The following is an 18,550-nucleotide window of genomic DNA, read 5'->3' as shown; positions in this document are numbered from 1 at the left end:
CCGTCAGCGGCCCCGAGCCCGCTCCGGTGCCCACGGGTGCGGCGGGGCCGCGGGTCCGTGTCGGTGCGTGCGTGTGCGCTGCCCGCCCGCCGCGGGGGGAGAACGGGGGGAGCCCGGCCTCCTTCCTCATTTTGGGGCTGAGAAGGGCGATTTCCTTCGCCAGCTGCAGTTCTGCTCTTCTTGCTTTTTTTTTTTTTTTTCCTTTTGCCTTTTTTTTTTTTTTTTTTAATTTGTTTTATTTATCAAACCCAGCCGCCGAGCCGGGCGCGGGGCCGCGCTCTGAAGCCGCGGGCTCCGCTCCCCGCACCGATGGAGCCGCATCCCCGGGATCCCGGCCGCACCGCCTGGGCATTGCCGTGCCTGCTGCTGCTCGCCCTGCCCGGTAAGCCATGGCTCCTGCCTGCCTTCCTGCTCCTTTCCTAGCCCCGTTCCCCCTTTTCCTTCCCACCCTGCTGCCCTGCTCTGTCCCGTCCTCCCCTTTCTCCCGCTGCTCCTCTCCTCTGCTTTGCCCTGTTTTCCCCCTTTTTTCCACCCTGCTCCTGCCTCCTCTGTCCTGTTTTCCACCTTTCCCTCCCACACAGCTCCTCTCCCTGCTCTTCCCCTGTTTCCCCCCTTTTCCCTGCTCCTCTCCTCTGCCCTGTCCCCCCCCTTGTCTCCCTGCCCTGTCCCCCGTTTGCCCCGATCCTCTCCCCGCACACCTCCGGTACCGACATGACGCCGCCTCTCCGCGCACGGTTGCTTTGACCTTTCTGCGGTGACCTAGAGAGCGGCGGTGGCCGAGGGGCTCCCGCAGGGCCCTTGCCTCTTCCCCAACCCAACTTCAAGGCAGGCAGACATGCCCTTTCCCAGCGAGGCAGGGAATTCGGCAGGGGCATGAAGAGGCATGTTGTTCCCACCCATTTGCGAGCACCCCCTGCCAGCTATGGGTGAGGCAAAACTCAGCAAGCAGCCGGAATTCCCACTTGGAGATGGTAGTGGAGAGGGCATGGGGAGGCTCGGTGAGGGTTGACTGTTTTCTCTGGCAAGAACTTGTTTTTCTTGCTGCCCTCCTGCTTCACCCCACAGTGGGCTCTCAGCTGTTGGGCACTGAGGCGGTGGAATTGCAACACCTCTGGCCGTGTAGTCCTGTGTCGCCTCAGGGTGCCCCAGACCTCCCAGGGGTTCATGGCTCCACCAGTCCCTTATAAAAGCTGGGGGACACTGCAAAGGACCAGTCAGAGTGTGCCACTCTTGGCTGTTTCCCTTGCCGGCAGCGGGAAGTCTCTCATCCCACCAGGAACCGAGCCCTGTGCTGACTGCTGCTTTCAAGGATGCTTCCTTTCTAGGGTGTTTCGTTTTGGGTGATTTCGAAGGAATTGCTTTCCCTGCCAAAGAGGGATGGGGTTTTTGAGGCAAACCTGCAGCAATAATGATGCATCTTCAGGAGCATCTCGCTGCTGAGCTTTCTGCTCAATTCCAACCCCATCCCTTCCAGCCAGATCCCACTACAAACAGCCCAGCCCAGGTTCCGCGGGGGAAACCCACATTCTCCCGAGCCCATTGAAATAGTTACCATCAAAGCTTTGCTCGGGCAAAGAGTTGGATGCAAACTTGGGTAGAAAGCTAATGCTTTCAGCACAACGCTCCTTGCTTTGAGTCGCCTGATCACAACTGAGAAGAGTTGGCCCCAAACTGAAAACTCAGGCTGCCGAGAGCCAAGAAGGCTTTGGCGGTGAGCGCGGCTTCCCAGTGAGCCACTGCGATTTCCTGCGTGAAAGAATAGCTCCAGCAAAGCTCCTGAACTTAATTAAATGTGGTCTTGGAGTAAAAACCCCATTTCTTTGAGCCAGCCATGGGAAAAAACCACCCTGGTGTTTTGAAGTGGTTTTCATCCCTGATTTTAGGTGCAAACGTGCACGTCTTTTTTTTCCATATGGCGAATCCCTCCTGGGCCGTGGCTCAAACTGAGCTGAACTCCAGCAGAGTTGGCCCAGGCTCCCACTGCCGGCTGTTCTGACAGCTTCTGCAGAAGTGAAGGGGAAAAGGAAAGGTCCTGGAGGAGACCTTCCTGTGGGGCAAAGGCAGTGAGATGTGGGAAACCAAACAGCAAAGCCCCATTGAGGAACTGTGCCCTGCAGAGCCCTTCCAGGCCAGTCTGTCCCCACAGAGGGTTTCAGCTGTGCTCCACAGAGCCTCTTCCAAAGGGGAATTCAGTTTCCTGCTGGGGCTCTGGCTCTTGGGATGAATTTCTGCTGATGCTGGAGGAGGGGAGCTTGGAAATGGAGGCTGCCTGTGAGCTGAGGCTTCCTCTGATGTCACGGATGTGAAGCACAGCCTTTACTACAGCCCTCCCTGAGCGCCCTGGGGTCTGCTCAGGGCTCAGCAGCTATCCCCAGGGCTCTCCTTGCCTTCCCTAAACAGCAGATTCCAGGCCTTTTATAGGCAGCACCTGTTAGTTTCCGCCCCTGGCAGCCCTGCTGCAGGTGAAATTCCAGCAGGATTATTTTGGGGTTCCCCTGCCCGTTGGCCTGCTCCTTCAGTGAGTGACTGTGGGGCTTGGGATGCCGGTGACCAGCTGCACGTTGTTTCTGGAGCACGCAGCCATCCTGGAGCTCCTTACCCAGCTCCTTCAGAGGAAAAAAAATCTATTTTTACCAGGAAGCATCCAAGCAGCCTCTCCTGAATTAAACCCCGGCCTCTTGCAATCTGTTCAATATCAAATACTTCAAAAGGTGGAATATAGAAAAAAATGTGTCACCGACATGGAAAACTTGCACTGCAGCGAGAGCTGGGATTATTTTGCTCCCAAATTAAACTGAATAAGGGGAAGGAGGCAGGCTCTGCTAGATCGTGCTCCTGCCTCTGCTCTGGGCTGGAAGTGCTCTGGGTCTGCACTGCGAGGGTGCTCCCTCCTACGTGGGAACTGTCAGGTGATGCTTTTCAGGGCTCTAAAACCCTTGGCTAATTCTGGAGTGTAGGATAGAACAGATTACAGGGTCAGAGCACCTAAGTTCCCCATGATCTTGGGGGCAAGAGGATCATGTTCCAGTTCCTAGTGGTTTGAAATCTAAGGAAAAAGGTGTCATCAGGCAGCAGGGGAGAAGCAGGGAAACAGTGAAAAATTGTCGTGTCTCATGTTTTTGTGGCCTGAAGCCCCTGAATGTCCCACTCCTGGTGCACAAGCACATCATGAGCTGCTGGGAGGGAGCTTGGCTGGGCTCTCACTCCCACTCCCACTGGGTGAGCCCCTCAAAAGGGGAAGGAAAGGGATCAGCTGCATGTGAGGAGAAGCTGTGTTCAGGGAGAAAGAGGAAAGAAGCTTTGGTGGAAACTTTGCATTTTCTAACTAATGTATTCTGGGGTTTTCTGCCAACTTCCCCTTTGTGTTTTCCCTTTGGGGTGGAGGGGTGGGAGCATTGCTCGGAGCTGCTGCAGGGGGTTGGGGTCGTTCTGAGTGGGAAGGGGTCAGGCTGATCCTGGTTGGGGTGATGGATGCAGGCAGTAGGTGGAGGAGCCAGGTATGGGGTGGTCCTGGTTGGGGTGTTTTGTGGTGGATCTGGCAGTGTGTGTCATAGAGCAGAAATCAGAACAGGGTGGTCTGAGCAGAGCTGGGTGAGGGTCTCTGAGGCAGCAGAGCAGAATATGTGGGAAAATACCCCAAAGCCCCATTTCAGTCCTGTCTGAGGGGCTGCCTGGAGCCTCATGGTGTGACTCTTGTGCAGTGACCAAGAGCTGCCAGTGAAGCCGGCAGCATGAAGCCCTTTTTCCCCTCGATCCTCTGGGAGCAGCAGCAGTCAGGAAAGCAGGAAAGCACCTTGCATCCTATCCCTGGACAACAGCACGCTCTGTGCCTGCTAATCCCTGCGCAGGGCAGGTGGGCATGCTGCTGCCCCGGTGAGGAGGGAATGTGAGCTTGGGCTGTGGAATGCATACAGACCTTCCACTTGTGGCTGCAAATCTGCACCCTGGGAGAGATCCCTGCTGCTTGCAGGGGTAAATCCCTGTGGCTCCAGGAAGGCAGGACCTTTGTGCCAAGGTGGTGGGGAGCCCTTGCTGCCCACCAGCCACAGGCAGGGCACCCAGCCACGGTCAGCTCAATGTTCCACTGCAGTCAAGAAATGAACTTTGGAGTTGAGCAGTGCCCACCCTGACACTCTTTGGTGTTGGGGTCAGCTCTGGGGCCCCAAAGCAGGCACTTGCCCAGCTCTCCCCCTCAGCATACCATGTGCCTCATGGGGAGATGGGCAGATGGAGAGAGGGAGGATGAGGAGGAGGCGCTCGGCTGGCTCAGGTTCGGCTGTGTGGGGCCGTGCAGGGGACCCTCATGGGGGTAACCACTCCATAGAAGTTGCTTTTGCAGAGGGGAGCAGTGAGTAACTCACTCATCACAGGGCACAGTGAGTGGTGAGGGTGGCCCTGGCTTCCTGCTCCTGTGGCTGCACATGGGACGTGTTCCTTGCTGTGCTGAGTGCCACCAGCTAATAAGCTTTGTTTGCCCAGTGTGGTGGAGCCAGTGCTTGGTGTTGTGGCCCCCTGGGTACCTGGGAGGGCTGGGGGTGCCAGTCTCTGTGCCTGTGGCAGCCTGGTCCCTGCCTGTGTCGCATCCACGTGCAGTGGGTTGGCATGAGACAGATGATGTGATGATGCTTCTGTGCTTGTGAACTTCCTCTGTGTGTTTCTCAACCATTTCTTGCAAAAGGTCTCTCGGCAGCAGGAGATGGAGAAGTTCAGGAGCTGCCACAGAAGCAGATCTGGTGGTGTTTGCCCCGTGTCAGTGCTGCATTCAGCACATGGAGTGCACGAGGCCTCTGCTCCAGGGCTGCTCCCCACAATTTTGGTGTCATCTGAGAAACACAGGGCTGCCTTGCAGGTGCCCAGGGCACCACTGCTCAGGTGCAGGACCAAGGCTCAGAGTCAGTGACTCATCTGGACATGACACAAACCAACTCTGTCCCTCTGTGCTTGTTTTGTGGGAAGAACTTGTTCTCATGTTGAATGCTGCTGGTGTGTTAACCCTGACATGGCTTCAAAGGGAAACATCAAGGCCTGAAGGTTTTGGCTGAGGATGCTGTGGACTGATGCCCTGGGCAAAAAGCCTTTAACTGGGGCAGTCTGGAGAAACTGCTCCTGGTAATTCTGACCATGGAGATTGAATAATTCCAGACACAGTGGAACAGTGAAAACATCTGTGGGTACAGCACATACCGCTGTGAGTCAGGAGGGATTAACAGCTGCCAAAAATCAGCTCCGGTCTCTGTGACAGCCAGCTGTGGCCAGAGGGGTCAGAGCAGCTTGTCCTGCAGCAGGTCCTCCTGGGAGCATCCAGCCAGAGATTGTCCTGCTGGGTCCCAAGGGAAGCCTTGGCACGAGTTGTTGTCCTGGATTTCCCTGAGAGGAGGCTGTAGCCAGGTGGAGGTCATTCTCCTCTCCCAAATAACAAACAACAAGACAGGAGGCTTCAAGTTGTACAGGGGAGGTTTAGGTTAGATATTTGGGAAGAGTTCTTCACTGAAAGGGTAAGAGGGCTGTCCAGGGCAGTGGTGGGGTCACCATCCCTGGAGGGATTTAAAAGATGTGTGGATGTGGCACTTGGGGGTCGTGGTTTGGTCAGGGGCTTGGCAGTGCTGGCTTAATGGTTGGGCTCAGCGATCTTAGGGCTTTTCCAGCCTAAAGGATTCTGTGATTCCATGATTCTGCTGTGAGGGATGTGGGGTGCTGGTCCATGTGCTCCCCGTGCTGCTCAGCATTACCTGCTCAAACACTGAGATCTCTGTGTGACTGTGACACTGGTTCTGGGTGCCACGGCCACCTGTCACCAGCAGGTGGATCCAAGTGGTTCCTCCACTTCTCTCCCCATGCAGCTTAAAAAAATGTTCCTTTAGGCAGTGACCAGGACTGAAATCTTATGTGAATTTGGTTGCAATAACTATATTGGCATAGGAAGCACTGACAAAACTAACCCCTGGGTAGCCCATGGGTGTGTAGTGAGGGTTATTTGGGATGTTTCTGTCTGTCTGTGCAGGGAGGTGTGGCACAAGTGACTGGGTTAGGGACCAGTGGAATGGAGATGCTCCAAAGGTGATGTCTCCCTGTGCTTGCTGCTGAGCAGGAACAGCACCTGCTTGGCTGGCATCGGTGGGAGATTGGCTGTGCTGTGCTAGGATCACCAGGGCTGGGATCCCATGCAGAAATGGGACAGATTCAGGATAGAAAATGCAGTGTCACATTGGTGATGGGAGCTGGCTCTTTGGAGCACCTCATTTTGTGTGCTTCTTTCTCCTGGCTGACAAAGCCAGGTTGCTGTGGGAGGCAGCCCAGCGTGCTGGAGACACGGGCAGCTGGGATGTGCTCCATCTGTACAGGGCTCAGCACAGTCACCAAGCAAAGCTCTGTCCAGCTCTGCTGCCAAGCCCTGCAGGCAGAGCAGTGTGGCCACAGCCCATCACCTGGGGTGCCCAGCCTGTCCAAGGGCTGGGAGAACCATCAGGAGTCTGGATGTGTGGTACCAGGCAAGACTTGGTCTCTTTTTTCTCTAGGTGTGGATGCCCAGGCGGGTCAGGACTTCGCTCTGCAGCAGCCCCAGGCCAAGGTGACGGTGACAGCGGGGGACAATCTCACCCTGATCTGCACCACGTCTGGAGCTGCTGGACCAGGTCCTGTGATGTGGCTGAAAGGCTTGGGCAGTGGGAACAAGACTGTCTATGACCCCAATAACAGGGATCCCTCCTCCCGTGTGACGGAGGCAGTGCGTGAGTCAGACACAAACTTCACCATCCACATCAGGAACGTCCAGCCTGAGGACATGGGCACCTACTACTGTGTGAAGTTTGTCAAGAATGCCTTTGCTGCTGATGAGTTCTTTAGGCATGGCAGTGGCACCGAGGTGACTGTGCAAGGTGAGTGGGGCTCCTGGAGCAGCTCCTGCAGGGAGCCACCCAGTGGGCTCTGCTCAGCTGGAGCAGGGATGGGGAAGGGGCTCAGGGCTGCTCCAGGAGAGGATCCCATGGGCCATCCCCGTGCCCTTGTGTGAGACTCTGCTCCAGGCAGGCCCAGGGCTGGGCAGGGGGCAGAGCCCGGTCTGAGGGCCCCGTGCTTCTCCCCACAGCCAAACCCAGCACCCCGCTCGTGTCCGGGCCTGAGCAGAGAGCAAGGCCGAACGACTCAGTGCCTTTCACCTGCACGACTGGAGGGTTCTTTCCTGACAAGATTGACGTGAAATGGTTCAAGAACAGCAACCCCATGACGGCTAAGCCACCCCAGGTCACTCAGACGAGGATGAAAACCTACAACATGTCCAGCACAGTGCAGGTGACCCTGCAGAAGGACGATGCCCGCTCGCAGATCACCTGTGAGGTGTCACACCCCACGCTGCAGGCCCCGCTGCAAGGGAGATTCGAGCTCAGGAGGGTGCTGAGAGGTGAGGGCTGGGGGCTCGCATGGGGGTGCTGCTCTGTGGGGCTGGGGTCCCTGGGAGGAGGGCAGGGCACCCTGTGGGGCACAGCAAACACCGAGCTCTGCTTCTCTTCCCAGTTCCTCCCAGCATCGAAGTGCGCGCTGAGCCGAACCCTGCTGAGGTGAACAAGACCGTGGCCTTCACCTGCCTCCTGAAGGAGTTTTACCCAGATAAGGTGTCCATTTCCTGGCTGGAGAATGGGATTGAGATAAAGGGGCAGAACCTCTCCAGGCCACTGGAGGTGTCCCGGGGCTTGTTTGAGCTGAGAAGCCGGGTGGAGGTGCAAGCGACGGAGGAGAAAAACGGGTCCACGATCACCTGCAGGGTGGTGCACGATGGCCAGGCCCCTGCCAACGACTCAGCCGTCCTGTGGATCTCCAACCCAACCCTGGGAGGATTGAGCAACGAGTTCCAGATTAATAAAGGTGCATCAGAGCTGCTGGGATGGGGTGCTTGGCAGGGTGGCTGTGTGTTGTCACCCCTGAGGAAGCTCAAAGCCCCAGTCAAAATCTGGTTAAAGGACCAAATCTCCATATCGCGGGCTGGTGGATATGCCAGTGGCAGGCACTGAGCTGTCCTGCTTGGTGCTTCATGCATCACTGGGCCAGTCGCAGTTGTGAGGCTGCTGGGACTGGGTGGTACCACGTTCCTGGGCCATGGTGACCTTTTTGTTGGTGTTTCAGATGATATGCTCATCTACATCGTGGTGGGTGTGGTCTGCACCGTGCTGGCCCTGCTGGTGGCTGCCATTCTGTACCTGATCCGGACCAAGCAGATCAAGGGTAAGGGAGCCAAGTGTGGGGCAGGGAGGCAGCTGCTCCCAACCCCATTTTTCCTCTCTTTCCCATGTGTTTCACATTGCTCCATTGGACAATAACTCCTGGCAGTGCAGCTGCAGGTCCTACCCAGTGGGGTGATGGATAGAGCTGCCCAGGTTGTTTGAGGCTGCAGGGAAAACTCTGGCTGGTCTAAATCCTGCCCTGCACCTCCTGTGCTCCCCCAGGAGCAGTCCTGAATGAAATTGATTGAAACTCCAGGGAATTGCAAGCACTTGCCTCTGGGAAAAGATGTGTCCTTGTCCTTGAAGCAGTCTCTGCATGTGTTCTCTGTGCCCAGGGAAATGGGGCATTTATCTTGTTTCCTGAATTATTTTTTCCCTAATTTTTTCCTTCTCTTTCAGCAGGTAAAAGCTCACCGTCTGCCAGGTGAGTGCAAATCTCTTCTAGTCACTGGGTAACCTGTGGGTACTCTGAGCTGGATACCTCCAGTCCACAGAGTCCCTCAGGACTGGGACAGAGCTATATCCCCAAAACTTGTGAAGGGGAAGGCAGGAGCACAGTCTCTGCCCATCTCCCCAGCTGGGGTTCTGAGGATTTTTTGCTTGTGGTGGGGATGAGCAGAATGGTGGGAGCTGGTCTCTGGCCAGCAGAGAGGCAGCTGTACCAGCACAAGCCAATGTTCAGGACCTGTCTTGTTGGGTGCAGCTGCACGGACCTTGGCTTGCATCTGACCTCCATCACCAGGGAAAGGGCAACAGGACCCTCCATCCATCTGACTGTTTTTGTTCCTCCTTCCAGGTTACATGAGCCAGAGAAGAGCAGCGAGGCCACAACCCAGGTGGGTCATGCTGGGACTGGGGAGGGAGGGTGGCTGGGAGCCACTGGAGATGGCAGTGGAGGGTGGTGGTTCTCAGTGAAACATCTCAGTGTCTCCACTCTGTGGCCAGAGGTGGAAGACAGGCTGCCCCAGGAAGAGCATAGCCACTTCCCAGAATCTTTTCTGCCTTCACCCTCCCTCCTCCTCCTCCTTCTCCTTCTTCTTCTCCTTCTCCTCCCAGTAAAGTCTGGGTTGGTGCTGCCTGGAGAACCAGCTGTGCGATAGCCAGCCAGGCTATTTGTGGAGTTATTTTGCATTTGGTGACGCAGCTACGAGCGAAGTCGTGATCAGCAGCAATCTGTCCATCCCACCCAGGCTCTGCCAGCTCCCACGTGGGCATCACTGGGCAGTCTGGCCTTGCTGGGATGCAGTGGCTTCAGTGACAGCTCTGGAATTGTGGCAGTGGTTTTGAAGCCAGAGCAGGGTGATGGGATGGCTCACGATGTGAAGCTATAGCACGGGGTAGAGCATGGCTTCAGGGTGGTGGCTGCTGGCATTGTTCCCCCATAGAAGCAAGGTTGAGGTGCCCCAGGCCAAACTGCAGTGGGACTGACTCCAGAACAGGGCTGTGGGTCCAGGGGCATCGTTCTAGAGGAGGAACTCTTGGTGCCTCATGCAGGAATCCGACCCCAACAACCTGACCTACGCGGACCTGAACTTCGACAAGGAGAGGAAGAGCATCCAGCGGATGGTGGAGATGAGCCAGCAGTCGGAGTACGCCTGCATCCAGAGCAACCAGGCGCCCAACGGCGACGACAACCTCACCTACGCCGACCTGGACATGGTGCACCTCAGCAAGGCGCCCAAGCGGCCGGCCCCGCGCCCCGAGGAGGCTGGCTCCGAATATGCCAGCGTCCAGATCACCAGGAAGTGAGCAGTGGCTGCAGGGACCCCCTGTCCTGCCGGGAACAGCTCTGCTCCTCCCTCAGACTGTTCTCTTGGAAGCAGCGGGAGCGATGTGAGGATGCGCTGCGGTACCTGTGTTTTAGGATGGAAATGGAGCCCGCAGTACTTGTGGGGGTCTTCTCCCATCCAGAGAGACATGATTTTTGGGGGCAGTTTGGTCCTGGGGCTGCCAGCTCCATCCTTTCAGGACCCCCATCAAGGGTTGCTCAACCTCAGTGTGCCGGGTTTGCCCGTGAGCAGATTCAGCCAGCGGAGCTGCAGCTCCTTGGGAAGCTCCAGCTGGGCTGAGGGGACAGGTACAGTGCCTCCACACCAGCTCTCATGGGGATGCCCCTGCCTGGCCCACGGCTCCCCAGGACCAGCAGGGTCCCCACACTGCCTTCTGGGGCTCTGCCACCACGCCTGGACACCAAACTCTGGCTTTAAAGGAAGGACCCGAGTGTCCGCCTCTCTTCCCAAGTGTCCCTTCTGCGGGACCTCTGTCTCGCCACAAGGCCAAGAGGCTGGAAGGCCAACGAGCCAAGGCCCCCGCCCTGCCGTCCAGGGGAGCTCCAGGTCTGGCTCCTCAGCACCAAGCATCCTCCTCATCATCACCACCTTCCTGTGCTCAGCCTTGCCCTGCCCTGGGACCCACCAGCGCTGCCCCAGGCTTGTACAAAGCGTGCGAGGGCCCCCCCAGCCTGGCTCCCCCTGGGAGCTCCCCGCAGGTACCGTGTAACATGTTTTGACTGTTTGACATGTAACTGTTAATTTTTAGAGCTGAAACCCCCAATGTTTTGTGTTGTACGTGGGTGTACTGCTGTGTACTTAACACTAGAATAAGATGTGCAAAATTAAGACCGAGGCCTCAGTAAAGAATCCCCCAAACCCTACAGAGTTTATAAGAGACTTCTATGCTCCCCCCACCCCAGCTCTGTCTTGGGGGCCAAGCAGGCTCCCCCTAGCCCGCCCATGGGGACAAATGTCTTCCCTGTGCCCCCTGCCTGGGCCACTGTGTGGAGTCTGACCCTCTGTTGGCTCCTGCAGCAGTGGAAGTGCAGGGGGCTTGAGGGCACCTGGGGTCCTTGGGGTGCTTTGGGAGCAATGTGACTGCTTGTACAGACATTTTTTTGTTGTTGTTTTTCTTTTTTTTTCTTTTTGCTTGCAAGATATTTTTATAATAAAAGTGAAAAGTGCTGTGCTGCTCCCGCACATGAGCGTGTCCCTGTGCTCAGGGGGGTCACCTTGGCACTGGGGCTGCAGGGTGGGCTTGGGGGTCTGTGTGTCCTGCAGGGAGGAGGAGAGGAGGGCTCGTCCTGCACAGTCCTGTCGTGTGAGCTGGAGGGAGGGAAGAGAAGGCAGGAGGTTAAGGCTGGGATGGGGGCTGTGGTGCTGGTTCCCCTGGGCACCATGAGGGAGGGGAGCAGTGCACCCCATGGGCAGGGAGCTGAGCTGGGGTGCCCAGACTGGTGTGCAGGCAGGCTGGCTGCTGGCTCCAGCCTGTGCTGTGAGTGAGCTGAGTGTTCAGTGCTCTGCAGTGACCTCCCCCCTCTCCCAACATGGAGCTGGTGCCTGGGCTGTGTCTGGGGCATGAACTGTCTCACCAGAGTCCGGAACTGCCATGTGGGGCTACAGAGACACTCAAAAGGGAACTTGCTGCCCAGGCTGGGTTTCCTCGGTGCTGAGCTGCTGCTGGAGGGGTCACTGAGCAGAAAAGGGACAGTTTGCCCCCTGCCCTCAGCACAACTGCCCCTTCCCAGCTGGGCAGCAGTGGTGATTCCCAAGGGAGTCTCCCCTTGCCAGCACCCTACACACCCCTGCAGCAGGCTGAGCATGGCTTGCTCAGCTGAGATGGCTCTGTCACCCCCAGGATATGGCTCCAGAGGTGTGTGGGGTCCCACATTCCTTTTGGCACCCATGGCCCAGGAAGGACACCACCCGTGTGCTGCCTGCAGCTCTCACAGCCAGCACCCCTGGCCCATCTGGGCACCCCAGTTTGGGGTGCTTGCTCTGCCCTGCAGAGCACACTCAGCACCCAGATGGCTTCAGCTTCGTTGGCATCTGCCTTTTATTGACTGCGGGGGGAGTTGGGTGTTGGGGCTTGGGGCTGACCCTGCCTCTGGAGTCGCTCTTGGAGGGGGAGCCCAGGGGCACCAGGAGGGTGCTGGGATCGGTGGGACACTGTGAGAGGCTCGGGGAGGGGAGTGAGGGCTGGGCTCAGCACTGCTTGAACACCTGGTGATGGTGCTGTGGTTCCACCAGCCACCTCTGCCCGTGGCCTCCCTGGTCCTGCCCTGGTTCATCCTTCCCAGTGCTCGGAGCCCCCTGCCCTGTAGCTCAGCTCTGGTGGTTTGCAGACCCTGCTGTGCTCCGGCAGCCACGGGAGGATGGAGGATCTGTGTCCCCAGCAATACCCCCGGGAACCCTGGGCTGGGCCACAGCCACTCCACCAGCAGCCAGAGTGGCACTGTCCCCTCCTGCACACAGGATGGGCAGAGGGACAATGGGACGGAACTCACGGTCCCCTGAGCGAATGAGGCAAGGGTGACACCGGGCTGGGCAGGGGACAGGGCTGGGGGCGATGGCACGGTCGGGGTGGCAGTGGCAGTGTGGGGAGCCATGCCTGGCTCTATAGGTCTGAGACCTCCCCTGAGTAGGCGCTGGGGTCCTCGTCCGACCGCGTGGTCACCTTGAACTGCCGCCGCAGGAAGCCCCCGTAGCGCTTCTGATTGTCCCACTTGAGCTTGGGCCGGATGCGGCGCAGGAAGCCCCCGTAGCGCTTGTGCAGCTCCGGCCCCTCGGCCCCCGTGGGCTCCTCGTCCCCGTCCCCTGCCGGCCCCGGGTAGTCCTCGGGGGCCGCTCGCTCGCCCGGCTTGCGGCCGAAGCCCCCGGACTTCTTGCTGAGGCCGCCCTTGCTGTGAGCGTTCTCGCGGAGCAGGGACAGCAGCTTCGCCTTGGACATCATCTTCATGAAGCCCCCGTAGCGCTTGGCCGGCGCTGGTGGCAGCTCTGCAGCGCCCAGAGCCTGCTCTGGCTCTGCCTCATGCTCCTCTGCCTCCTGTGGGGACGGCTCTGTCCCCTCGGCCAGGGCCACCAGCGGGGCCAGGAGCGCCAGCGCCTTCCTGCACATCTCCCACTCGGGGCCGGGTGACAAGGAGCCCTGGCATTCCCACAGGCACATCTGTAAAACAGCGGCCACAGGTGCTCGGGGTGAGCCCCTGCCTTCCTCCCACCCCACCCCGAGCCCAGGGGTCCGTGCCCACCGTGCCGCTCAGCTCGGTGAGAAGCCAAATTTGCACAACCCCAGCACCCTGGGATGCCCGTGACCAGCACACCAGGTGCCACCCAGCTCTGCCACCCCGCACCCGTGGCACTCCACTGCTGTGGCTCCCTGGCTCCCGTGGGGCCGGCACTCACCAGGGGCTGGACGCTGCTCTCGGCACCGCGGCTCTGGGCTGCGCAGAGGGAGCACTGGGTGACACAGTCGGCAGATGCCACCGCAGACAGGGACAGGCAGAGTGCCAGTGCCAGTGCCCACCGTGCCATCTCGCCCTGCAGACGCTGCCTGGAGTGGGGAAGACAGCACAGAGCCTGTCACCATCCCTGTGCCAGCTCTGGGGGCCATCACCACTCCAGAGGCACTGGGCACCTACCACCTCCATCTGTGAGCTGCTCCTGGGATCATACACAGGGACCTGTGCCTGTGCCCACTCCCACATGACTCACCTGTGGGTGCTGCTCCCAGCAAGGACACCACAGGATGGGACCCCTTACCCTGGCTGCAGCCTGGTCCTTGGCACAAGCCCAGAGCCATTGCCAGCCCCTGGTGGCCACCAAGTCAGTGTGGGTAGGACCACAGTATTGCATCTCGTATCTCATCTCATCTCATATCTCAGTTCCTCTCCATCTCTTACCATACAATTAAAAAGAAAAGTCCCTTTTTTCCCCCAGCACTGGGTTTCTCTGTGGTTGCCACGTCTGCACGGCACAGGCAGATGAATCACCAGCTCTTCCCCTTGGCCCTGGGGAAAAGAGCCCCAGCAAACGGAGCTGTGGCAGCAGGTGGATGGGGGGATGCCATGGCCCAGTGTGGACTCACCCCAGGCTGCTGTACCCCACACCAGGGCAGCCTCATCTCCCCTCCCTCCCACCCACCAAGTCTGCTGGGCTGGTGCATCAGGAGAAGGGGAAAAGGAGGACTCTGGGTTCCAGCCTACCTGCAGACCACCATTGCCATCCTCCAGATGTTTGAGAGCCTCTGGCCTCTGTGGATGGACGAGGACACTGTGCTCAGCTAGGAGAGGGGCTCTGCAGGTGGCAGTGCTAAACCTGACCCTGGCTGAGGCTGGAGGGGCCCCTGCCAACCCCAGCAGCAGTGCCACAGGATCACGGTGCCACTGGGACCATGATAGCCCTGGAGTAAGAGCCAGCCCCAAAGGGGTGCACTGGCTGCAAACCCCTGCCCGCCTCCATTGCTGCTTTTATCTAGGGTGGGTAAGGCATGACCCAGAGGGATCTGTTACACATTAATGACGCATATTAGAGACTATTGTGCTCTCCAGCAGTAGCAGCTAATGTACTGTAATTGGTACTGATGAAGAATTGTTAATGCCACAGTATTAATTCATGCTGGATTAAAATTTAATTTAAATTATCTGCACCATCGTGTGTCGAGCTGTCTGCATTCCTTGGCTGCACAGCCACCAGCTCCGTGAATCCTCGCAGTGCCCTAGCAGTGTGGCAGGGCACGGGATGGCAGCTGCCCAGGATGGCAGGGGCACGGTGGGACCTCAGCCAGCCTGGACTCTGACACGGAGACAGTCCCTTATGGCATCAGGGCCACCGAGACCGCAGAGAGGAGCGAGGACGTGCCCGCCGCACAGGTAGGTGCCAGCTGCAGCTCCAGGGGGAATGAAGCTCCGATAAAGAGCTGATAACTGCTTCTCCGAGCCCCGCCGGGAACCTTTTCTTTCCCTTTCCCCACCCGCTCCCCTCTCTTGCTCCTCCGCTGCCGGTGTGCCCGTGGGTGCCGCCAGAGCAGCACACAGGGACGGCACCGGGCACGTTCCCATGCTGGTTTGTCTGACACTGCACAGTTCAGACCTCTGGCATTCCAGACACGGTGTGTCCCATCCCTGTCACCCTACTGCCGACGGGGGATTTCATGGCACTCAGGGGAGCTGCAGTTCCCTGAGCACGGCGTGGCCAAGGACACCCTGGGACACCCCACTGCAAATGTACCGTGTCCAGGTGGTGCCACAAATGCCCCAGCTCCTGGAGCTGGGGTGAGGAGGACTGGGAAAACGGGAGCAGGAAAAGGGGAAGAAAACAAAGGGCTTTGGACAAAAGAGGAAAGAAGCAGCGGAGAGGAAAAAGCGAAAAGAACACAAAGGGAGGAAGAAGAAAAGCAGAGTTCGAGCTCAATCCTGCGTTACCTGCAGGAGCCCAAGGCTCCGGAGCCTTTCTTCCTGCAGGAACACCTTGCAAGGACCAAGGCAGGGTCTGGCAATGCCAGCAGTGAGTCCCAGCCTCTGTGGCCACTCTCAGCACATCCTACCTGTGCCAGATGCCTGCTGATTTCCCTTCCTCCCCTGTCCCATTTCCACTTCAAATACCAGGCTTTGCTTTGGAAAACCCCCAAGCATCATCCATGCACCCCAGGGGCCAGTTACAGACCTGGTGACCCAAGGAGGGATGAGGAATCAGGACTGTGTGTACCGGACAGCAGAGACTGGCCCCATCCTGACTAACCTGTGATTATACCTAACAAAGGATGTGAACAGCTCTCCCACACTGAGCAGATCCCTCCTCCCACACAGGTCCAGTTTCACAGGTTTGGGTCCTGCACATAGTTCTGGTGGAGAAGAACAATCAACCTTCCAACATCTCCTTTCCTCACCTCCAAAAAATTTCCTGGAAACACCATCAGGACAAGGCTTCTCAAAAAAGCTGGTAACTTTTGGAATAGAATCACTCAAGCACTGCAGCCACACTGCTGCTTGAGCCAAGAAGGGGGAGAGAGAACCCCCCATCCTCTCTGCCCACTCCCTTTGCCCCTCCAAGCCCTGGGTGATTCTGCCAGGATGGCAGGCACAGCATCAGCACAGAAATGAACCCCAGCAGAGCTCTGGACTGCTGCTCACGGGCTCTGAAACCACTCAAGGGACAGGAGGGAGCTACAGCCATGTGGAAGCTCCCCAAAATAACACAACTCCAACCACAAGCCACTCTCAGCAGTGCTGTTCTTAAACTGTTGCTTTTTGGGGAGCAAGAGCGATGCCCTGATGGTGCCCTCGCAAGGGAAGGGGGATGCCACCCCCGGCAGCCCTACCTGCCGCTGCTCCCCGTCCCGCCGAACACCCGCTTCGCCAAGTCAGGACGGCTCGTGGCCGGTGGCTGTCCCTCCACGGGCGTCAGGCTGCGCCAGTCATCGGTGGCAAGGCCACACTGGCAGGTGGCCCAGCGGTGCCGCCCCGGTTGCCCACCGGACTCGCCGCCGGCTGCCTCTCACCCCGCTTTTATGGCCACGGAGTCTCCTCCTGCGGCGGGGCCCGGCTGTGCGCGGCGGCAGAGCCAATCGGGGCGAGGGAAGCTGTGAATAATCAGCCCCGCAGCATCCTCGCCACCTCCCCAGCAGGCTCGCCCGCACCGCCGAGGCCTCCCCGCAGCCCCCGGCCGCCCCGGGAATCGGGGTGCGCATCCCACTACTGCTCGGAGACATCCATCGTGCCCTGCCTCGGTCCTCGGGGCTGAAACGCCTGCCCCAGACAAGGAAGGTGGCAGAGGACTGAGGTCTGTCCATCTTCCCCCACAGCTGCGTCCCAGAGGGGTTTGGCTGCTGGGGGTGTGAATCCCCTGGGCACCGAATTCAAATCATGTCCAAGAAGGGTGGAGGGGGAAAGGTGAATCCCTGACCTGCTCTCACGCTGCTCCCCAGGCTGGGGAGAGGCACTGTCCTCAAGTGAGCCCATCCAGAGCTGCAGGAAGGGAGAGAGGGTCTTCACGCCCCGGGAAAGGGATGTCCCAACCCACCCAGCCTAGCTGCTGTCAGTGATAAAGCCTTTGCATAGAAACCCCCCAAGCTCGGCAATGCCAGGGTTCAGAGCGCAGCTCCACATCTCCCTGAACCCCCTCCTCATGAGGGCAAACACTGAGACGAGCCAAAGAGGCAGGGGAGCTGGGTGGGGGGAAAAAGACACCCCTACTTTCCCCACTCAGCCCTGATTCCTGTTCTCACACATTTCCAAGTCTGATCTGGGGATAAAGGCGAACAGCAGTGGGGCAATGACAGGCAATCCCCGATCCCCTGCAGCTCTGTCCCACTGCACCATGTCACAACAGACATGGGGGACGGGGGTCCGAGGTGCAGACCCCACAGGACATCCTGTGCGGGCCCCCACACCCCGGAGGGTGCAGACACATCCCCCGCGCCGCTGGCAGTGCAGCCAGTCCTCTCGCCTTGAAGATGGAGCTATTTTTATCGGAGCTCAAGAGGGATGTTTCCCAGCAACCTGCTGTTCTCCCAGCTCGAACACCAGCTGCTGGACCTGGTGCCCCCCTTGCTCAGCCCTCCCCAGCACTGCTGAGGGAAGTGGGGGCCATCGACGCGGCTGGGACCCTCTGCTGGGCGCCCGGCAGCCACGGCAACCTGTGCCCGTGGTTCTCTGTCAGGGCTGGTGATCGGGTCCGTCGGCATCCTTGAAAAGCAGGCGGGACCCCAGGCTTTTGTCTGGAGGTGGATTTTAACTCATCCGGGCTGGGCTGTGCCAACACGGAGGGACCAAGGGAGCAGGGCAGACCCTGCAGCCCCCTCAGGGCCAAGGGAGGAACCCACCCCTCCATCCCTGGCGCTGCAGCGAGGGCGGATGGAGCTCAGGCCCCGCAGGGGCAGAGGGCGGCCACGGCCCCGCCTCGCTGTGTCGGGCTGTGCTGGGCTGGGCAGGCACAGAACAAAGCTGAGAAGAACAAAACGCATCTGCAAACGACCACAGCACCCCGGGCGAGGGGCTGTGGGCAGCCCTCGGGCAGTTTAACCCTTGCTGCTGGGACTGATGGCTGTGCGGGCACCACAGACACGGCGGGGTGGAGCATTTCTACACCAAAGCCAATATTTTTATATCAATATGTGTAAATGTATATATGCACCCAGCGGCCTGGGGTGCAGTCACCTCCCCGCACAGGGTAATTGCACACGAGGGAGATGTGTTAGAGATCGAACAAATCCCCAGGACGCAGAGGGAAAAGTCGTTTGGAATGAGGCTCCTTCCCTTTGCTCCGGGTGGGAGGTCGAATTACTCCTGTCCCCAGAGCGAAGTGCCACCGATCCACTGAGCTGGGTAAGAGGGTCCTGCACGGGTCCAGGGCGTGGAGGGTGACAGGGTCCCCTGGGAGAGGAGCTGGAAGCCAGCCCACCCACCAGCAACTCAACTTAATATTCATCTGTCTCTTCCTAATGGGAAAGTGTCTCTGAGTCACACTGACATTTCCCTGGGACAATGGTAATTAAGTACCTGGGTAAGTGAAATGTGCGGTAATAGAAAAGTTAACTTTTCCCAACTACATGAGTGAAAGGCGCGT

General features: G+C 58.6%; 2 protein-coding genes across 3 annotated transcripts; one reads left to right on the top strand and one right to left on the bottom strand.

Moving 5' to 3' along the window:
• Positions 1-243: 243 nt before the first annotated feature.
• Positions 244-11,185, top strand: LOC132078758 (tyrosine-protein phosphatase non-receptor type substrate 1-like). 2 transcript variants are annotated; one of them, XM_059481077.1, is made up of 8 exons: positions 244-382; positions 6,516-6,875; positions 7,085-7,396; positions 7,510-7,857; positions 8,116-8,214; positions 8,616-8,637; positions 9,010-9,049; positions 9,708-11,185. In XM_059481077.1, the coding sequence occupies exons 1-8, from the start codon at positions 310-312 to the stop codon at positions 9,960-9,962; spliced, it is 1,509 nt and encodes a 502-aa protein (XP_059337060.1). In that variant the 5' UTR covers positions 244-309; the 3' UTR covers positions 9,963-11,185. The 2 variants fall into 2 exon arrangements, with proteins under 2 accessions (XP_059337060.1, XP_059337059.1); XM_059481076.1 differs by having other exon boundaries at positions 8,613-8,637.
• Positions 11,186-12,602: 1,417 nt separating this feature from the next.
• PDYN (prodynorphin) lies at positions 12,603-16,698 on the bottom strand. Its single transcript, XM_059481120.1, is given in 4 exon segments — positions 12,603-13,154; positions 13,391-13,538; positions 16,305-16,641; positions 16,644-16,698. Coding segments are annotated over 4 exon segments (1,092 nt in total).
• Between the last annotated feature and the right edge of the window lie 1,852 nt (positions 16,699-18,550).

The sequence above is a fragment of the Ammospiza nelsoni genome, chromosome 12, assembly GCF_027579445.1.
Source record: "Ammospiza nelsoni isolate bAmmNel1 chromosome 12, bAmmNel1.pri, whole genome shotgun sequence".
NCBI classification, from domain to species: domain Eukaryota; kingdom Metazoa; phylum Chordata; class Aves; order Passeriformes; family Passerellidae; genus Ammospiza; species Ammospiza nelsoni.
This window is presented reverse-complemented; position numbering and strand designations above follow the sequence as displayed.